General features: G+C 31.5%; 2 protein-coding genes across 2 annotated transcripts; both read left to right on the top strand.

Annotated features, from left to right (window-relative positions):
* The first annotated feature begins 4,889 nt into the window (after positions 1–4,889).
* Positions 4,890–11,676, top strand: LOC149485049 (arylsulfatase I-like). The gene is made up of 7 exons (XM_089699742.1): positions 4,890–5,188; positions 6,871–7,030; positions 8,300–8,526; positions 8,793–8,898; positions 9,282–9,434; positions 10,502–11,170; positions 11,366–11,676. The coding sequence occupies exons 1-7, from the start codon at positions 5,090–5,092 to the stop codon at positions 11,578–11,580; spliced, it is 1,629 nt and encodes a 542-aa protein (XP_089555868.1). The 5' UTR covers positions 4,890–5,089; the 3' UTR covers positions 11,581–11,676.
* A 5,217-nt stretch (positions 11,677–16,893) lies between these two features.
* LOC149485048 (uncharacterized) lies at positions 16,894–19,868 on the top strand. Its single transcript, XM_089699586.1, has 5 exons — positions 16,894–17,601; positions 17,673–17,772; positions 18,253–18,357; positions 19,255–19,410; positions 19,815–19,868. The coding sequence occupies exons 1-5, from the start codon at positions 16,946–16,948 to the stop codon at positions 19,866–19,868; spliced, it is 1,071 nt and encodes a 356-aa protein (XP_089555712.1). The 5' UTR covers positions 16,894–16,945.
* The last annotated feature ends 3,020 nt before the right edge of the window (positions 19,869–22,888 follow it).

Genomic DNA, 22,888 nt, shown 5'->3' with positions numbered 1-22,888 from the left:
CTTTTTATATTTTTCAATAAAACTTTTTTTTATCAATTTACGAAGAAATGATATCAGACCATTTTTGTAGATTGTTTTTCGAGGAACAACTTTTATATACAACGTTTTTTCATTACGTCAATAGCTAAGGTTTTACAGCGCTCTGAAGTGAGTACTATTTTTCAGTACTCCTAACTATACATATAATGGCTATTGGCTCTTTTCCCAGACTCCAGAACAATGGAAGCACACTGCAGAACATTTCAGCCCTGCTTTTCGACGTAAAAAAAACGCGCTTCCAGACTTCAAGTCAGTTCAGTCAATAATTAATTATTAATAATATTGCAAAATTAATTATTAATTATTAAAAATATTAAAAACAATTACTGATGACAAATTATTATTAGTACACACATAATATGTATACTGTATAGTTAAGAGTACTGAAAAATAGTACTCACTTCGGAGCGCTGTAAAATCTTAGCTATTTACTTAATGAAAAAATGTTGTATATAAAAGTTGTTCCTTAAAAAACAATCTACAATAATGGTCTGATATCATTTCTTCGTAAAATGATAAAAAAAAGTTTTATTGAAAAATATAAATATCTCTAATTTCTGAACATTTTCGCTTATAACTTTTTTATTTATAGTTCTACGACAAAAAGTTACTGGACCAAAGTTGTAGAGAATTTAATTTGCAACAAACAATGTTAACAATTTTTTTTATCAAATAAATAGTTAAAGAGATATATCGTAAAAACCATATCAACCGCTATTTTCAAGATGGCGGCCGTGGCGACCCCACAAACTTGGTGATAGCTTCACACTGAACCCCCCTACACATTAAAAAAATAAAATTGCGTCCTCTAAAAAATGCAACCCCAAATGTAACTTTTCAATGGAATATTTATTCTTTTTATGGAATACATATGTAAGGACTCAACTAAAAAATAATCTCCCGAATACCACACGAGCTTCAAAATTATCTGGCATTTCCCTCAAGGTTCCCTGCAAACAAATAAAGTCGTCAAGTTTTTCAGGAAAAATCACTCGCGCTTCGCGCTCGTGATTTTTTAACCTTGACTAAAAACTTGACTCCTTCATTTGTTTGCAACGAACCTATCGGAAAATACCCGATAATTTTGAAGCTCTTGTGGTATTATAAGTGAAAATTCACAATAATCGAATAAAATTGATGGCTAGCTTATTTGAATCTGAGGGCCTATATAAATGGCGATCAATAATTGATAAACGAAAATGCTCAAGGAAAAATATGTATATAAATCAATCGTACCTAAATAATATATCACGTGACGAAGTCGTATCTTTTATTTAACTTTAAGAAATAGTTCTAGCGTAAATAAAAAAATCCTACTGTTACTGATGATACCAGTTGTCTGCCCGACCAATTACATTATAACATAGCTATTAGCTATGAACTTGTTTACAATTTGTATCCCAGTATGATGTATCCCAACCTAATACATGAATGTTATCAAATCATATTGAGTGATAAACGTTAACTATTATCTAATCCTAGAGGGTTGGTTACACGTTGAAATAGCAGACGAGCTCGCATAAGTAGTTTTAGTTCCTTGTTGAGTTCCATATTGTATGAACTTTGGCGGTTGATCCTGGTTGTGTTGATTAGAGGATCCAAATTTCTGTAAAATCTGTCTATCTACGAATATTTGGCCACTGTTTATTTATTATCTATACATATATGTATATAAAAATGAAACCCGTTTTCCTTGGTCACGGCATCACGCGTGAATGGGTGGACCGATTTCGATAATTATTTTTTTATTATATTTCTTGAAGTACGAGGATGGTTCTCATGTAGAGAAAACGTAAATATGTACCACGGGCGAAGCCGGGGCGGACCGCTAGTGCTTATTAAACTGAATAATGTTTTGCCATACTAAGAGTTTAGTGAGTACAGAAGTTTAGTTTTTCTTCCTTGCATATTATAATAAAAACTAATTTTTCGAGTACGGAAACAGAGATAATCAGAAAAAAAAGATAATCAGAAATAAACATATCTCGTACCAACTTGACCGATATCAAATATATTATCTACAAGGGGATAAATAAGAAATAAATAAGATGGATACCAAAAAAATACATGTGGCCACTCTAAAAATTTCATTATTTCACTAAGAAATCTTAGTTATGTATCTCACTAAGAAATCTTAGTTCTTACTTTCTGTAGTCAATATTTTTATATCAATCAGGATATAAATATTGATTTGATAACTTGTTGACTTTCACTAATTGCTTCTGCAGTAAAATCTGCGTATTATACTTAATAATTGATAATAAATATATATAATTACGTAATTAAATTTAACTTTACGGTAGTAAAGTTGTAAAGCTGAAGGAACTTCTGGTAAAAAGCAAACAACTAAAAATCAAAGCATACCTAGGAGTAATGCAGGCAACTTCAACAAATTAAAAATTATTTATGCAACGTTAACTACAAATATAAATTAAAAATAAGTATTCATAAATCTAATTAAGTGCTCGTTCCTTGCCGATAGGTACTTAAATGGGACGATTGCCAACATCCATAAAAGAAAAATGGATACTAAAAACTATACTTCGACTATCAGTATAATGTCCTAGGTACCTAGGTAATTAGAAGATACATAACTACATATTAACTTACTAAAAAAAATACAGGAAATTGAGTCGTACGTATTTTATCTTCAACTGTTTTTTTTTTCTCTGAATTTCTTCGGAACAGCGTGCTATTTGACAGAAGTCCTTGCAATTGTCGACATACATTGCTGATCTATTAACTATTTATGTATATAGGTCATAACTCATACATAGTTCTTGCAGAATGTAGGTCAGTTGTACACTATGAATCAAATTAGAAGTACGTATATCTGTTAGTTTGAACGATGCTGCAGTGAGTGTATAGACTATATAGATTTATTTACCTAAATACATAGTTATATAAAAAGATTATTATAAATAATAATTGGTATTTGACATGAAACTTTTTCTAAAAAGATATTTACTTAGCCCATCAGATAAATGAGTAATGTTTTGTTTATGAGTTATAGTACGAATAAATAAATTAAAAACTCCAATTTTTTTAACTCTATATTGGTCTAACATTGATAATCTACATATAAGGTATATAAGGAAAAGGTTGGAAATAAATAAAAATCTAGAACCAGATTTAAAGCAACACTCAAATTTATCCCAAAATATCTCAAATTTATGTAAATTATAAGGAAAACACGTCAACATACTTAAACATATTTAATCTTATTAAGTACGGTACATATTACATAAATTAACACTGGGTATTTGAAGTTCATCACTCAATATTTTTCTTGTAGTAGTGATAAAAAAACCGGGCAAGTGCGAGTCGGACTCGCGCTACGAGGGCTCCGAACAAACATTTTTTTTTATAATGTTACTTTAAATTTATGCTTTTAGCAATTTTTCCTTTATCTGTGCTATAAGTCTGAATTGTTTTTTTTTTATGAAATTTCAAGACTATGTTCACGGGAAGTACCCTGTAGATTTTGTTTCAATTGAGAATATCGAAATTTGCTAAAATTTGTAGCATGAACCGCTGTATATTTTGATTTCGTTGGTAAATAAGTTTGATTTTTCACTATTTCAATGGACAGTATTCAATCCATACTTACTAATATTATAAATGCGAAAGTAACTCTGTCTGTCTGTCTGTTACTCAATCACGCCTAAACTACTGAACCAATTTTCATGAAATTTGGTATGGAGATATTTTGATACCCGAGAAAGGACATAGGCTAGTTTTTATCCCGGGAAAATGATGTAGTCCCGGAAATCTCACGGGAACGGGAACTATGCGGGTTTTTCTTGGACTGCGCGGGCGAAGCCGCGGGCAGAAACCTAGTATCCTATAAATTTCAGTTTGACAACTCTACGAGTTCCTGAGAAAAAGAGTCTTGACAGACAGATAGACAGACGGACAACAGAGTGATCCTATAAAGGTTCCGTTTTCTTCTTTGAGGTTCGGAACCCTAAAAATTACACTAACGTTATTTCTATTTTCAATGCCATATATTTAACTACCTGTGCCGTGGGGCACGTACAACCGTGGGGTTTTATCCGCACTGCTCCGCTCGTATTGGTCTTACGGGCATAATGATATAGCCTCCCTTGATAAATTGACAGTGAAATAATTTTTCAAATCGCTCCCGTGGTTAGCACGCAAGCACCAAGCAAACAAATAAACAAACTCTTCAGCTTTATAATATTGGAATAAATTGTTCATTCGCAAATATAGTTTAAAATTATTAATAAACAATTATTGTGTCCTCAATTGGCCATTTTAAGTAAAGTTACATAATTTTAAGGTTCTTACGATTGCGATGGCTTTTTATCTGTTGAAGGATCATGTCGTTATAACTTTTACAGACATATCTTTTACGAAATAATGGGTCATATATTGTTCATTTTAAGTGCCAACAGAAAATTATTAAAGAAACAGTATTCTTTTATATAGTTAATTAATTATCTTGTATGGAATGCAAAACCTTTTTAATCTAGATTTTTTTAAAGGAGGCTGTTTTTCTACTAAAAAAACGCAATAAGATTAAAAATATTAAATTGGGTCCGAAAAATATAAAGATGTTAATGTTTATCCCTGCCTTTTTAGTTTTGTGAGTGTGTATAAATTACGGTACAGTATTGTAAGTACTTTGCAACCATTGTAACTACTGATGAATAAATAATATAAAAATAGTTTATCGTCATACTAATATCATAATTATTTTCTGATAATTAATAATTGTTTATAATGCACTTAATTATGTCATAAAACCCTTGATTCGATTGCACAATCAATTCGTGCAAGCAAAGATTGTCTCTTATGTTGTCGGTCAGTATGTTTTTTATCAGTGCGAAAGACGCACGTAAGATATTATGTACATAAGAAAATTTGTACATAGTTTATTTTAAAATTTAACTTATTTTTTAAATTTTATTATATAGCATTTTCATGATTTGGTTTCGTGGTTTGGTTAATGCTACGTATCTCTATTTATAATTATTTGGAAGAGTAGGTAAATACGCAGTATCAAAGATCTCAATATTAAAGGAAAATGCATTTATTTACATTTTGGTTGTGTTTGATTGTGTCTCAATTGAGTTTGAGTGGAGGCAGTCGGCCAAATATCGTACTAATTGTAGCTGATGATTTGGTAAGTAGAGTTTAGTATTAGTTGTTTATTCAATTAATTTTAACAATAATTAATCTATAATATATTTATATTTAAAGTTCAATACCTCAATGGAATTATAAATTTTTCTGTCCTTGCATTGAAAATTTAAAGTATATAATGATATTTTATATAATACTTACGCGTTTGTTTATTGCGTATTTTGCATAGAATATCTCATATCTCGTTGTAAGGCCACATATAATATGATTTAATAAATTTTATAAGTAACTATTATATTATTATCATATCATTAGAACCTTCAATAACAAACATTACCTATAGGTGAAAACGAATCCCTATTACTATCTTGATCTATGTTAGCTGGACCAATTTCAGAACCCAATATTTTTTCGTTGTGTTAGTTATTGTCAGGAGATAGCTTTTATGATAGCATGTAAATAATAATATATTGTCAAAAGTAAAAAAAAAACCAGGAAGGAAAAAATCCTAACGGCTATTTTTAAAAATACATGCGCTTGAAAATTTGCGCGATAAGATTAGTATAAAATATAAATTGTGGGATACGCGAATAAAATATGACTAACTATTTTTTAATTGAGCGACTAAGCAGAAAATATGAAGTTAGAACCATAAACTTAAACTTTTTATGATTTTTAACTGGGTAGTTTCTTAGTTGCCCGTGGCCCACATTTTAAGTTATTTACCAATAATAAAATGTCACATATTATGTAATAAGAAAACAAATAACGTCGAGAGCGTTTAGAAAGTGAAGTACTACTGGAAGTACTTATGTGATCACAATTGATTGTATTGCGCAAAAAAAAGGTACGCAACGTGCCGGGATTTTTTTATTTTATTTTACGCCAATTTATTTGTGTTTTATAACGATCGACTCTACAGTGTTGCTCAAATTAACAATTGACTACCGACACACAGCACGTAATAACATGATATAATTTATATAATAACTCTCTACTAATATTATAAATTCTGCCTGTGTGTCTGTTACGAACGTTTTCATTCAAAACTAACAAATATAAAGCAGAGCACAGCTTAGAATACACACAAATAGTTGAAACCCAAATATAGATAAATACTTAACCCCTAACTTCATATAGGGGATGAAAGTACTTACGTCTTTGCATTTGTGCATAGTTGGGGCTTTCTTTCACGGCTAAAACCGCGAGTTACAGCTAATTTGTTATATACCTTAAGTTAAGTACCTATTTATACATTTCGCTGAATTTATTATTATTATTATTAGCTAACATTAGCGCATTATGTTTTGCATTGAAAAATATCCTTTATTTGACCTGCAGCACTATAATAGGTATAGGTAGGTACAAATACAATTAAAAGACAAAATATAAAATTAAAAATGTATTGAGATTTGAGATTATGTCTCGACATTTCATCGATTTTTATTTAAATATCGGAATGTAAAGATTTTATTTTAGTATTTCAGTGGCAATATTATAGGTGGAAAATTTTCAGTAAACTCACGTTATTATTTGAATTGACTTATTTTTATTGGAGAATCTTGAGGAAAATAAAACTTAGTAAATAAATATTCTTAGCTTTGGAATCATAGTTTAATTTGTTATTTCAGTATTGAGTGTTATTTTGTTTTAAAAAGAAATACTCCTGAAAATGTTCAAGAGCAATTTTCCGGTTTGTAAAGTTACACATTACTGTTTCAGGGTTGGGACGACGTGAGTTTTCACGGTTCAGACCAAGTGTTGACGCCCAATATAGACCTTCTGGCGTACACAGGCGTGGCCCTGGAGCGGTATTACAGCCATTGCATATGCACACCATCACGCTCAGCGCTGCTTTCAAGCAAGTTTGCCCATGTCACAGGTAATGCACCAATACATTTAGCTTTACACTGTGATTTCACTATAAAATCGAGCGTACAACTTCACGCGAAGTTGCAAAAGGGCTTTGCACATTAAAATTTTGTACTCGCTCCCGTTTCGCGTCTGTTGCATGTAATTTAAAAGCGTTTAGTGCTCAAAAAATAACTTTACGTACTTGTACTAAGTAAAATTGCACCAAAATGTATAATACTGAATCCAATGGGCTTTTAAAGTGAAACTTTTATTACATCGTCTCAAACTTTTTGGTCTGTGTAGCGCATGTCGCGTGTATCGCGGCTGCCGAGTAGGTATACCTACTCGGCAGCCGACCGTCACGCGACATGCGCTACACAAAGCAGTGTTCGGAACCGTTCGAACAGTTTCACTTTTACCGTGGTTTCATAAAACCACACAACATTTTTTCTTTTACTCACACACTAAAAGTAACAAATGTAAAGAACATACAAGTATACCTATTAATAATTATGGTGGAGACAAAAGTGTCGGTCTGAGAGATCACAGAACGTAGATCACCTACTGATCCATAAAGAAAATCAATTAGTGAAACATAATATGTATTAGGCGTTATCTTATGTAAGAAGAGAATAAGATTGTAAGCACTACAGTTGCATGTACTTACTCTTTACATCAATAAATGTGATGATCATCTCTTCGTTAGGAACCTTTTTACTTACGAAATACTATATACCTAGCTGTTGTAAATTGAGTTGAGGTATTTAGTTGCAATTGCCTACAAGTAATAGGATGGGGCAAATAATAATTATCGAGTGACCACATTGCAGATACCTGTCACTAAAGCCTGCTCTCCTACGTGAATCTAGATTAATCTCTCTGTATTGATAGGGATTTGAATACTAAACTAGCCAAAGCTACGGTTTGTCTCTAAAATGATGAGAATTTGATATTTCCATCTATTTTCATATAGGCCATCGATATGTGCTGTACTTTGATACTTATATTCATTCATTCAGCTTCTTATAAATCATGTACCTAAGCATATATCGCAAAAACTAATTTATCGAAATACGCCCCAAAACTTGAGGGATTTCCGACTGTTGAGTTATAGTTTGTACATGAGTTGTCAAAAACTTATACACCTTTTTGGTGGATGAAATTCGCAATTTGCTTTGAGAATCTTAAAGTACAATCTACCAAGATTAGATCTCGTCTCGATTAGCGTGGATTACACAAGATGAAATTTATGCAGGGGCTTTTGAAATACGTGTTCAAGTTTCGTTTTGTATTTTAGGCATGCAAGGTTATCCTTTGACAAATGGAGAGGATCGAGGCTTACCCTTGACATTGAAAATAATGCCACAGTATTTTAAAGATTTGGGTTACACAACTCGTCTAGTTGGAAAATGGCATGTGGGTCATTCGCGGACAGAATATTTGCCAATGTCTAGAGGATTTGATAGCCATTTCGGACACAGAGGAGGCTACATTGATTACTATGAATATCTTTTGATGGAGAATGTATGTATATTTCTTTATTAATAATGATATAACTTATTTTTATGTGAACTGTTGCATTTTGTATCAATATTTTGCCAATGTTTCGAATATAAATGAATATGGTAAGGATAGTTATAGATTTATCATAACATACAAGAGTGTGTTTGTTTCGGAGTCGTAGACAATCAAATCAATAGTAGGTATAGTAAATCTAAGTATATAATTATAAGCTAGTTAATAGAAATAATATTATTTATGTTAACTCCAAAAAATGTTTATATTTATAGTGGAGTATTGGTGAAGTATCGGGATTGGATTTATATAGAAACATGACGCCGGCTTGGGACGAAAAGGGTTACGTAACAGACCTTTATAATGAAGAAGCCAAGTCAAGTGAGTTGTTATTTTACCATTTAAAGTTCACAAGGTCAATATGAGACAATAAATTTACATTTGAATTAGTTCTTACTAGAGGTATATAATATGGTCGTGGTCAGTGACTCTACTTTTGACCTGTCGAGATTTTCTTCCAATTAATCGGGTATACAAATTATTATTATTTAACTAAATTATATAATGGAATTTTATACCACATACATTAATTAATATTTTACTATTACATGAAGGCACTAAAACTACTAAAAGAAACACTTCGCAAATTTTAAAACACTTTTACTATGGTAGGTAGCCTATGTTTTGCAATACATAACATGGAAAATGAACTGTAAAGATTTAAATCATTTATCCTAATAATGCATACTCATAAACGTTTTCAGTAATACAATCGCATGATAAAGCACAGCCTCTATTCCTGATGGTGGCTCACAACGCGCCGCACTGCGCGAACGAAGGGGCACCCTTGCAAGCGCCTCCAGAAGATGTGCGTGCTATGCGACACGTGGAGTCCCCGAAAAGGCGGATTTACTCGGGTAATATAAATATATCGATTATTTAATTTTAAAAAAATATCACGTTAAAACGAAAGCCTCCCGAGACGCACGAGGTCTCAATCTGAACCGACATCTTTCGTCGTTCGTTTTATCGTGAAATAGACTTCAGGTTAAATTTTCTCGAGTTTCCTAAATGTTATTTTCATTTAATAAAAGACTACTTATCAAAAGTAAAATACATTTACGTAAATAGATACTAGGCAAATATGATTTACAAAGTTCCTCTTTTGTTTGTAGAGTTTTGATATTTCAGTTTCGAGAATCGAATTTCGAGAAAGATACCTAAGCGAATACCAGTCGAAAATAGTTTATTACACGTGTTTGGTTCAAGTAATATTATTTATAGAGGATGGCAATTTACATGGAAACGAATTCATTCATAACTAAATAAGGAAGTAACTGCTTAATTAAGGATTTGTAAATAATAAATAGGCCTACATCACTTAGCTTCGGTTCAGGGACATTAGTAGATTAGTTCAAATCCTCAACCTTAATACTTGACCCGCATGGATTATATTGTATGATAATATTAAAAGGTTTATATGATGGGGACTTTAATAATATAGTAGGTCATTTATTGATAAAAATATACCTATGTATCTACTAATGTTTTTAGGGTTTTATATGTTGTTGTATTATGTGTAGGTACCCGAAGTTTGTAAAAACCTTTTTTAATCGCGAGAATGCAAACTGTCGTAAAATTGTGTTCTATAACATTTGCCTGCAATGTAACGCATTGTTCATAGATTATAATCTTACGGTGTTTACAATTTTATAGTAGGTAATTTATTCGCTTCGCAAATTCATAACGTACATTATGTAAATAAAAAACTACGCTTAATTCTCGCAAATTTTATAAGAAAATTTTCTTGAATTTCTGTACTGTTTGTTCCATCTAATATTTTTTTGAGAAAGTTTTAGTTCAAAGTTTTTATTGAGGGCACTCATTGAGCTCTACAGTTAACGTTCAAAATGTAGTTTTATTATCAAAAAAATAATAACGTAGTTTAATTCCATTTTCTAAATTCTTCTTTTTATTTTTTCAGCTATGGTTAAAAAGCTAGATGACAGCGTAGGTGATATTGTTAAAGCGCTACATGACAAAGGTATTTTGGACAACACAATTATTGCGTTTATATCAGATAATGGTGGAATAACATCTGGATCATCTGTTAATTACGCATCCAATTATCCTTTAAGAGGCCTCAAGTTAACTCCGTTTGAAGGAGGCATTAGGGTAAATGGATTGGTATGGAGCAGGAATTTAACTGGAGCGAATCACCTATGGAAAGGATATATGCACATAGTTGATTGGATGCCTACTTTGATACGGGCCGTTGGCTCGGATCCACCAACAAACATTGACGGTATTGACCTCTGGGACAATATCATATCGAACAAACCTTCCAAGCGAAATGATATATTCGAAATCGACGACTATACCGGTTTCGCTTCTATTATACATGGTGATTTTAAATTGATAGCCGGCAATGTGTTGACAAATTATAGCAATCACCAAGGGAAAGATTTCAGAGGGATTATAGGACATCCTCCGTCATATGTAGACGCAATTAAAAGAAGTAAAATATATTCTGTGATACGAGACTTGGAGATACCGTTCACGTTAAACGATACGAATTTACGCAACGACATTAAAATAGATTGTCGAACTAAAGAAACTTATAAAGATGACGAGATTTGCTATCCAAAAAATGGTAAGTCGATTTTATCAGATTTATTTTGACTTATATGATCTTAATTTATCCTGCATGTACACAGAACAATTAAGTCTGTGACCTCTAGACATCAATTTAAAGTTAGACGTTTTATTATGACGACCATTAAAATCTTTATCCTGTCTACAAATTCTTCAATGTCGTTATTTTAATTGACCTATTTCTGTGTTGCAGGAAAACATTGCGTATTCAACATAAAGGAGGATCCCTGCGAAACGAAAGACATATCGGGCACTCAGCCAGATGTCGCCAAAGAATTGTACTCTCGTTTACAAGTTGAAATTATAAGAACGATTCGGAGGCGAGTGCCCCTCCATAGAGATTTGAGAGCTGCGCCGAGCTTACATAATTATACCTGGACCACGTGGGCTAACGGAATCTCATCTTGAGTAATGATTAAGCATAAAACGTAATACGATGATGTACATTTGTAAATAATTATCTGTAATTTTATATTAGATATAAGAATAATAAATGATTTTTATGTAATTATTGTATTTATTGTAGTATTATTAAATCGTTATGAAAGATTCAGTTTGTTCTATTTTTGGATCGCTTTGACACAGGTTAATAAAATTAATTTAATTTAAATTAACTTAATTTCTAATTTAAAAGATAATCTACTATTTCCATTCTATTAGATTAAATGCATTTTCATTTCTATTTAAAAATATTGTAGCATTGAAAATCGATCAGCGAAACAGATATATTCTGCTCATTCCCACAAGGGGGCACAGGACCTACTATATTAAGTGTACATCATGTCATCACATCAACCATGAACAATTTAATACCTACAAAGTCGAGCTTCTTAATTTTGCCACTCCTTGTTAAAGCTAAGAAGTTTGCCTGGTTCGCGGCAGGCACTTAACTGTTTGAATTGCTAATGAACGATAAATTAGTGCACATCAAATGCAAATGCGATTCGGTATGTACCTAGCAATAGACGTTAAGGGCAATCTTGCCAATTTTCGACTACCTGATGACCGCAACTTTGCAGACCTATTATACAGGTTACTAAATACTAAATAGTTGTAGGTATATTTCTTATAATCAAAATAAGAATCATTTTGTTTAAGCCGACTTTAATGATGATGTGTGAAATTAACAAAAGAAAACCCATCTTCCCTTTTTATTACTAAAAATAAGTAATAAAACAATTTTTTAAAAAAGATGAATTAATAATAATATTTGATCGAAACAAAAGCATTTTTCACCGCCATTTCATGTAAACAAACTCTATGATAGAGATTACCATGCATTATTTATTCCAAACAATATTTATACGAAAGAACTGAAAACTGATTGCATTCATCGTTTGTAATAATAATAGCATTCACATAGATTGTTTATTTTGTAAATAAATAAAATGAAATAATACGTTACCTCAGCAAACGTGGCGAGACAAATGGGAAAAAACCGTATGGATAACGAGCAGCATTGTTGTCCTGGTGAGCATGAATAATATCGTCTTTATATTTTTTATATTTGTATTATTCATCCAGCCACATGAGTATATTGCTTGTCGCGTCATTTCGCTTTTAAGATTGTGTATTTTAATTAGAATGGCAATGTATTAATATTAATATTCATCTCCTTATATTTTAGTGTTCCCTTTACATACTTACGAGTCCATAATATAATTCGTGTTTTAAAGTTAGGTACATACAGATTGGTCAAGTACTTTATGATTATATCCTCAGATTACCATTGATGCCACTTTTTGATAAAATGGATGGAAAATTTTATTGGGTCTTGGAGGAAAAGTACTTGAAATACTATCTACAGATATAAAATTTTATTTTAAAAAGAAACAAAATATTAAAGATTTTCGAAAATTCACTTAACATGATCAGGAATAAAAAAAAACACTATTATTATTCACATACACAGCGACATATGAACACACTGAGCCTGGCTAACAGTGTGGTCGGAAACGTCGGTTATGCGAACCTAGGCAATATATACCTAGTGGTGTACATACATTATATAAATATATGTAATTAAACAAAATGTATTACTTTTAAGTTTTAACCTCTTTGTATGGAAATAACGAGGTGAATATATTCTTGGATAAAATCTCCTGGACGTAGCTTTAATTAATTGTTACTGCTTATTTGAGAATACTTATTGGAGCTTCACGTTTCGCAATATCACCTATTCACTTATTACCAATTGGTATTTAATGGATTTAAAGGATTGGTATTTACAGGAAAAAAAAGGTTCACATTTAAAATTCAGGAAGCGTGTATACTGTGTAAATTTGTAATTCAATTGTAGAAAATTTCACGCTCAGAAACAAGGGTGGAGAGAGACGAAAGGTTTGTCGTATTTCTGCCCTTTTTTCCTGGAATTTCTGATTTTTCTTATAGAATTTTAGATATTTGAAGTGCGTGATACAGTACTGCAAAAGGGAAATTGATTATTATTAGTTTTTTTTTACTCTAGTAAAGTGTTGGCAGAAGTAGAGTACCTACGCTCTTATCCCGCGTTACGAAAAAAGTGTTACATAGAAAATAAAGTTATCCCAACAATATTGTAGGATTATATTCGAGCCTAAGTGTATTATGTGGTAAGCGAAAATTTCCATGAAGGGTGCGCATCAGCGGCTGCTTCTGACATCTGACAGCTACACGGCTAGTGAAATTACGCAGTAATCCAATTTCTTCCACTAACCAACCATCAATGGGATAGACGCCATTTTGCGATTTTCGCATGTTTTATGATGCTTGCTTGTCAAATTTAAATAATGATTATTAACATGACTCAGTTAACTGCAAGTATGTGGATTAGGAACTGATAAGGATTTTTTGGTTATCCACTACACAGCCGAATAGGAAAACATAAATCAGTGATTCTTGTAGTTATGTATTACCTGATAATAAATTTAGTTGTGAGTGCATATCACTCACACACTAGTAGATTTATTAGGTACTTACTTAATAGAAAAATGTTATGGTTTATATTTATAATATCAACTTATCCAGTAGACCTTTGATTTAATTAAACCTTTAGACAATTAATATACGTAAGTATTCAAATATTTAAAGGAAATCTTACATACATGGTAATGAAAGCGGAAGTAATTGTTCCGTAGTTTACCTTAATTACTAGTAGCATCTTATGCCTACAATATACCGTGAGTTTATGATACAAAATAATGTGTTGATAGATACCACAATTTCTCTCTGTCTTGTCTCTTATTCTTTTTGGTTTATTATAACGCACCGTTTATACTTCCACATGCATTTATCCAATATTACAAACAGACACTCCAATTTTATTTGTAGTAGGTACCTATAGATTGGAGTTTTTTATTTACTCAATTATTAACTTTATCCATAACATTTACAACAGAAATCCCAACTACCATAACTTTGTGAGAATTCAATTAAAAGAAAAACCTTTTGTATGCCCACTTTATATTCAATTGTAAAGACCAACGAGAAAGTTTTACAAATTATGTGAATAACGTCTTATAAATGGAATTTCCAACCGATTAAGTACTTAGAAACATAATTACTAGAATTATTTTATCAACCAACATTTAAATGACTGAATTTTTCTTCTGGCTTTTTCATAAAAAAGTAGCTTTTTATTGAATTCTCAAAATGATCCTCACACAATATTAAAATCTAGATATCCAGATAATGATATTTTTCAATAATCATAACTTTTCTCTGTCTCAACTAACAAATCCTAGTAGGTTTATTATTATTCATTCGGACATTCTAAGTACCAATCATAATAAATTTTAACATAAAAATTCATGATACCACTATCATACCCGGGAAATGGGAATGCACTAAAATAACCAGTATAATTACTTCTGTTCCATAAAAAACATAATGAGGGTTAACTTCTAAGCAAATATCACCACTGTGACGCAGACCTAAATCCAATTTAAACATAACATGCAAGTAGCTAAACGAATTAGCAGGTAAGTTAATTTGACTGAAACAAGGACGTTGTATATTGTTATATTATTTTTTAATTATGTCGTTGGTGAGTTGCTATTACAGTTTTTACAGGATTTGTTAAAATAGTCCATTTAATTCAAATAACAAACAGGAGTTATGAAAAAGCATTGATAATGCACCTTACGGTGTATTTAGACCAAATTAACATAAAGCTAGAGCTAGGGCAAAAGCATTCTTACGTAATCTTTTAGTGTAAACGAAAACTCGTATTCAGTATTGTTCAGTGGTAGAACATTGCATAGAATTTTTTCGATGGCAGTAAGAACAACGAAAGAGAAATCATTATGCTCACATAGACCTCACACACCATAGTAGCTCACAGACCATAGTATTTGAATAGAGATAAAATTAAGGCCCAAAAAAAGATTAAATGTGATTAAAAGCAATAGCACTACTGTGGTAATACTGTGGCACTAAGCTAGCAGATAGGTACCTAAGTGATTTTTTGTCAGTCCGGATACCTTGTCTAATTTGATAGTTTTGAGGTTTGTTTCTTTAAAAATAGACCTAATTCGAGCTGTCGAAGAAGATCAATTACCCTTTCTTAAAAAAAATAGACCTTATTCGAGCTGATAAAGAGGAGTAATTACCCTAGAGCGCATTGCTACGTGGCGCAAACAACGCAAAAACACCTTTAAAATTATTTTCAATATTCCTCTTCTTTATTGGATCATATTTACTAGAGCTCTTCGGTCCTTGAGCCTGAAAGGGTTAAATTTCAAAACAGAATACGAAAATAGGTAGTCAGTCAATTGGAAGTCATATTTCAATGCTACTTTTCTATTTGAGAAACTTTAAATCTCCCTCAATGGGTGAAGCTATTTCATACGTCATTCTACTTATATAGCTAAACACTTTATTTAGAAGATTAACTTCGTATTAATCATTTTACAATGGATGAACCAAAGGTTTTATTTTATAAAACACCGCGGTAGAGGTGATGTCGTTTAAAGATTGATATATTGATATAATACAATATCAATAGAAACATAAATTTCAATACATAGTTGTGTTATTTAGCCAATTATTTACCGTTACATCGATCATGTTTCTTTTACCTTTTACTAATGATTCTTCGTTTATTATAAAACACATACTTAATCACATAAGAAAGCAGTCATTTACAATTGCTATACTCTACGTGATATAATAAAAGGAAATAGGGAAGGTTGTGAAGTATATAATATACTAAACCAGTAGACTTTTTATTATACTACCAATGTTATTAAATGTGTGTTAAGAATAATTTAATAATAGTTACAAATCTAACAAACACTAGTGATAGTTCTTTGCAATTACAAATTGATGTTGAAAGATTTCCTACAAATCGAGTCGAGTCGAGTTGAGTCGAGTAACATATACCTAAAAAAAAGGTTATACAATCTACACATCATACAAAATATTATTACAGTAAAGGCAAAAGAGTTGCTTTGTATAATGCAGAATAAAAAATATTTTCATTATCAGTTGCACGCGGCGCTGTAAATTATGTTACGTAGGTAATTTACGAAATAATTATTTCACAACATGTTTACGACAATGGAAAGCCATTATAAAGAAGTTCCTTTTAATTTTCTGCATACATAATTCAGGGACAGAAAATAAGTATGTTAACGGAATAACACAATTCATTGCAAGCAAAATGGCCGATCTTAGTGGACATAAGGAAATCAGTTTTGATAAAATGTTTAAAATGATGGTATTTTCGATGTGGCTCAACAAATCACATCCAAAAGTACCTCGAAATCTTAAATGGATCTGTCAATTCGCATTAATGCATGGCATATTTTTCTTCACATATTGTTTGCTAATTTATAGCACAATATTTCACGATTTAAAAAATAAAGATATTTCGCAAGCGTGTGCAAATGGCATTCTCAGTGTGATATTCAATGTTGTGTCACTTCAATATGCAGTCATGGTGTGGCATCAAAGCAAATTTCATGATATGATTGAGAAAATGAAGTTAGATTACAAACAGGCAGAAAATTTGTCCAAAGAGGAGTACGATATTGTGCTCCGTTACGCGAAGAAGGGTCGAACAATCGTTTATCTTTGGTTGAAAATAGTTATATGCGTGGCTAGCTTGTTTCCTATCAAATCGTTTACACTTATGTTGTATTATCATGTTATTGGAGAATTCAGATACGTACCCTTATATGATATTACGTACCCAGAGCCGGTGGAACTCAATAAAAATAATTTAGCCGTTTTTCTGGCGCTCTACGTGTTGTTTTTATTTTACGATTTTTATGCTTTGTTTATGTATTTAGCATTTTCGCCTTTGGGTCCTATTTTAATTCTGCATATGTGTGGACAGTTGGAATTGTTAGAGAATAGGATTTTGAAAACATTTTCTAAGAGCAACAACACAGCAGAATCGATAAAAAATCTAAAAAGAGTTGCGATACATTTTGTTGAAATATACGGGTAGATATTTAAAATAAATATGATCATAAGTTGATGTTATGTAGATAGATGAAAATGAATGTATTTTTTAGCTTTGCGGCACGAATAAATAGTAGTCTACGAGTTTTTCATGAGCTTTTGTTTAAAGCTGGAGCTATCATTCTACCAATTACTTTTTATCAAATTATTGAGGTAAGCTTTTCTACGTAGGACATATTTTAAAATTATCACAGAACATTTTGATTGTTATGTTTAATGAAGCGCTCTCCTTTCAATATTAGAATAGTCTGAGGACATATTTGAAATCCATACTAATATTATAAATGCGAAAGTAACTCTGTCTGTCTGTCTGTTACTCAATCATGCCTAAACTACTGAACCAATTTGCATGAAATTAGGTATGGAGATATTTTGATGCCCGAGAAAGGACATAGGCTACTTTTTATTGCGAAATATGTACCACGGGCGAAGCCGGGGCGGACCGCTAGTATAAGAATATGTTGGTAGGTAAAATAAAACATTATATCAAGAGTGTATATGTATTAATAATAATCTTTCAGGCAATGGTAATGGTAATGTGGAAACATTTAGAGAACGCTATGTTCAGAAATGCATCCATTGGGAACTCCGCAACTGTTACATATTAAAAGTTGATTTCTATTTGCATTTCAGACGGCTAAAAGGGGTCAAGTGAGCGTTGAATTCATATCAATTATATTTGGAGCAGTGGCTATCTGCAGTGTTCCTTGCTACTACAGTGATGTGCTTATGGAGAAGGTTTTATTCATTATTTTATTTATAAGACTGTTTAAAATAGTCCGCTCTAATCATGTTTTTCTTCCTTATAAGGTTCAAAGTGATTAAGGTAAAATAACGTAGAGCGGCATTTTAATTTCTTTCACGATTCTATACTTTGTTGATATTTAACCTCACCGCAACTATAACGTATAAGAAAATAGATGAAATCAGATAACATAGTAGCCAAGGAGACGCTAACCGTGCAGAATCGATATTTACATGAACACGAACTGAATATAATACGATCTTGTGTACGATAACAGGACGCTGAAAGCCCAAATCCCAAGTCTTTATAATCTCGAATTTTCCAAAGTGTTTCTAATAACAGATAAAAGCCAATCAGCCGCAATACAGCTTATCTGCACTTGGCGGCTTTGGTAGTAGGAAGTGTTATCGGAGCCAACAACTGAGGGCTTGTGGCCTGTGGGTCAAATTAGGATTATGGGATTGTCTCTATATTAATTTAATTACTTTTGATGCTTACCTGAAAATGTAGAGAAAGAAACCTAAGTACATATATTAAAATAACAATTAATAAACATTCGATAGTTTCTTATATTATGTATTTTTCAAAAAAAGCTTACTTTCTACCCGCCGTTTAACTAATGATGATGTGCCAAAAAATTTCACATCAAAATTCACATCGTTATGACATCCTCTAAAAATATTTTGTCTTTCTGAGAGCTCCAATCTGTCTATGGCAATCAATTCGATTAAATACCTCAAAACCTTCATTTTTGTGAAAATGTGTATATTGTATAATGTTTATATACCTTACCCTGTAGAGAGAGGTTATTTGAATATGAGATTTGAATGATATTTTTTTATTATTTTTCTACAAATATGTACAGCCTGAAAAATTAAAAAATATTTTAGAGTGAAGACGTTAGAAGAGCCCTTTACTCCTGTGGTTGGGAATCAAACTGGGATCCCGTGACGAGGTCGCTTCTCTTTCTCTTGCTGACCCGAGCGTCACGACCCGTGGCGATGCGGACTTTGTACCAAAATATCTGTCTCAACGTTTTGACTGATGTGAGCTTTATTAGACTTATATATTAAGCTCATTTTAGATTACTTTTTGGTTTTTTAAAATTACATTTGGGTATCAGCTTGTGTAGCTACAGCCTACAATGTTCTTTCATGTTGCGTGCATATATACTATATAGTATTCAGTAAATAGGTTAAAATTGCTTATAAAACAAATTGAACGAATATTCAGGATATTTTTTAAAAAGCTAGATTTTTTTAAATATTTTTATTTATATTATTTTTTGAACTGTAACTGGAACAGAGTATTTAAAACGTAATATTTGTTGAATTAAAAAAGACATGTTTCAATAGATGTTCTCCGCTGCTTTCACTGTATGCTATTCATCCTAAAATCGGTAAACGCTTATTGTATTCTATTTTAATAATTGCATCTTTTTATATTTCAGATCTACCACCAGGCATACGCAATATTTAATCTTTTAAATGCTGTATGGCATTAAACTTTTTAAAGTTCGAAAAAACCACTTCGCAGTATAAAATATAATTGGACGCTTACGTAGGTACTTTCTTAATTTTATATAGCGCAGAAAATATCTCAACGATGTTATCTTATTCAAAATTATTTTACTAACCCTTTGAATAAATTGTATTTGTAAAAATTTCCTATTCGTTTTTAATGACAATAACTATTTGAGTTGAAAGAACTTCAACCAAAAAAATCATTCAACACTACTTATACAAATTAGTATCTACAATAACACTCTTCAAATATCTATATTATATAATCTATGAAGTATTCCAATATATTATTTGATCATTTCAAACATCAGCACACCAAGTTACCTAATTAAATAAAGCCCGCCATGACATCATTTTGTGAAATATAGCCTATAAATATAATGGAGGAAAATCGTATAGACTGGCACGTACACGAATAACATCGACGATATCATGTTAAAACGCACGACACAGCGAAATATCCTATCTATCCTTTATATGAACAGAAAATCGTTAAAACAAGAACACACTTCGTATTCTCTAAGGTGCAGGTTTAAATCTAGTATGCTCCTACTTCAAGGCGAACAAAACTAGCCAGTCTATAAGAAACGCCAGGTTTTTCTGGGAAACATCGCTTGGTAAACAATGCGAAGATATCAGGTAATTGTACTAGGAATTAGAATTATCAGCCCCAGTATTACGAAGGTACTACTTATAGACGGTATACACTTTTTAATAAATATATTAACATTTGTACATAATAATGTACCTATGATTAATAGATTGGTTTTAGAGCTATAGGTATATGTTATATCAGACTTATAATAAAGCGAAATTGAAAACGTTCGACGTTAATAGTTAACAACCAAAATTTTTTTTCAGTTTTTCATTTCAAATTAATCTGTTCTCATTAAAATCTTTTAGGACTTAGAAGCTTAGGTTACGTAACCTTTGACTTTTTTATTAAATAATAGTCTCATCTAAAGGATTTTGTCATTATTTACTTATCCCGATGTTTCAAACATTTTACAGCGACTGCGGTTACGGGCAGGCAATATTCCCTAGACCCGTATTTGAATAAATAATGTTTAAATTAATCGTGAAGTTTCAAAATTGCTGTTTTGCTCTTATTCATAAAAGAAAATTGCATTAACTACTATACTTTGAACCACTTTGACTTAAGAATAAAACTATGAATTATTTTGAGGGGTCTTAAAACTAGGTATACCTACAGATTTCTTAATTCACTTAGCTTTTAGTTGCTAAAGCTAGCGGACTGGAGAGTAAAATAGTACCTGAGGGAAAGTAAGATAGCCTATGTAATTATCAAGAATCATTAATACAAAATATAATACATAATATGTATAAGAGCTTTATCTGTTTTTGTACACATGTAAGTAGGATTTTAATATTTATTTTATGCAATCTTATGCTTTTTACTCCTCTTGCGTACCTGGCACTGGTAAATGCATTTTACATATTGACAAAGTTTTTATCCGTCAAACAGGAACCGCCTGTGCTCTGCTTATCTGAGCCGCTTTTCGCGATACAATTTTTATTTTAGCAAGTACTTATTCTTCTCTTCTTACCCTTCAAAGGGACACATTTCTTTAAATGTTTATTACTAGTATCAGGAAAAAACTGACAATGCCATTTTAAACGCTTTTTACTACAGGCACACCCTACAATGTTATATCTTCACCATGACTCATGCCTGACATAACAGCGTAGACGACTTGACCCATTTGGCTTGGATTTGCGACTTTATATTCTATTTTTATGAACTGGCGTGGACGTACATAAAATTTAGTGTTTTAGGATCATTTGGTGGCTATTGCCTTACATACTTTTATAATAAGAGCAGTTTTGTTATAGGTTTATTCACTCGTATTTGGAATAGTATTATCAAGCGTCTATCCAGAGTAAAATTTTCAGCTATATTGCTTACAATCTTTTCTAACAGTTTTTATTATTGTTTTCCTATATTAGATAAGTTATAGAGTGATAGTTTGGTCTTATTGTCTAGGCTCGAAGAAACAGAAGTCTGATATTGGTTACTATTAGTACCTATCATATTTTTCCAAGAAAGTTGATTCTGATCAAAGCAAAAATAAATGTACCATAGTAATATCAATTTGGAAAATGTACTGTAATCGAAGTAATTGGCGAATGGCGATGAGCAAAAACATTTTACACTCGTGTCGTTCCTCAAGGGAATGTTTCATTAAAAATTCGATAGACAGTAATTAAGTGGAATACAATATTGATGCCATGATTTCGCAACAATTTAAATTTCGTAAATTGGTCCGATTTTCGTTAAAATATCCGATCCTTTATTTCACAATTAAACATGGCGTGGAAGTATTAAAATTCCTTTCTTATAATTGTCAATTTTTCTTATTTTTATACAACACTACATAATGCTACATTACAAACCACCCTTCCCGGCTCTGCTCAGTGCTCACGTTGAATTTACATAAAAATAAATTAAAATAGAGCCTTTATTACTGAGGAAAAATTTAGCTTTTATACATAATATTAATTACAAAAACCTTTTTACCCGTGATATAATTTTTTAAATTAGTCCAGTAGTTTGGAGTTAAATCATAATAAATTATCATCTTTCCTATATTTATAATATTAGTATCGATATGATGACTTGTAATGATGGAGACTTTTAGTATTTTATATTTAAATCGTTATTTATTGTTTAATATAACACCTATATTTGATAGGATCAAAGAGTCAGTATATTATATCGTTATATTAGTTAAGGTTACTGAAAATGGGTGATGTTATGAGGATTTATCGCCTACGACGCGTGCACCTTTTTCCATATATTTGTCTCTACATTGATTTTATTTCACATTATTGGGACGCCTTTATACTATAATGCGTATTATATGAGTGTCATGCTTTATTTCAGTGTCAGCTTTACCACACTTTACTGTTAAAATTCAATAATGTTCTCAAAAATATGTTATTATAAAAAAGAAAAATCTACCTCCACCTACCAATTACT

This window comes from Colias philodice, chromosome 10, assembly GCF_061535455.1.
Source record: "Colias philodice isolate Cphi_HAF_F1 chromosome 10, ilColPhil1 Martin Lab GWU primary, whole genome shotgun sequence".
In the NCBI taxonomy this organism is placed as follows: domain Eukaryota; kingdom Metazoa; phylum Arthropoda; class Insecta; order Lepidoptera; family Pieridae; genus Colias; species Colias philodice.
This window is presented reverse-complemented; position numbering and strand designations above follow the sequence as displayed.

Excerpts from the sequence above, each read along its gene's own strand:
- LOC149485049 (XM_089699742.1), top strand. The coding sequence starts at position 5,090 with ATGCATTTATTTACATTTTGGTTGTGTTTGATTGTGTCTCAATTGAGT. Across the intron at positions 8,527-8,792 it reads AATATCTTTTGATGGAGAAT|TGGAGTATTGGTGAAGTATC; the intron begins GTATGTATATTT and ends TTATATTTATAG. Across the intron at positions 9,435-10,501 it reads GAAAAGGCGGATTTACTCGG|CTATGGTTAAAAAGCTAGAT; the intron begins GTAATATAAATA and ends TTATTTTTTCAG.
- LOC149485048 (XM_089699586.1), top strand. The coding sequence starts at position 16,946 with ATGCATGGCATATTTTTCTTCACATATTGTTTGCTAATTTATAGCACA. Across the intron at positions 17,773-18,252 it reads CTTTTTATCAAATTATTGAG|ACGGCTAAAAGGGGTCAAGT; the intron begins GTAAGCTTTTCT and ends TTTGCATTTCAG. Across the intron at positions 18,358-19,254 it reads GTGATGTGCTTATGGAGAAG|AGTGAAGACGTTAGAAGAGC; the intron begins GTTTTATTCATT and ends AAAATATTTTAG.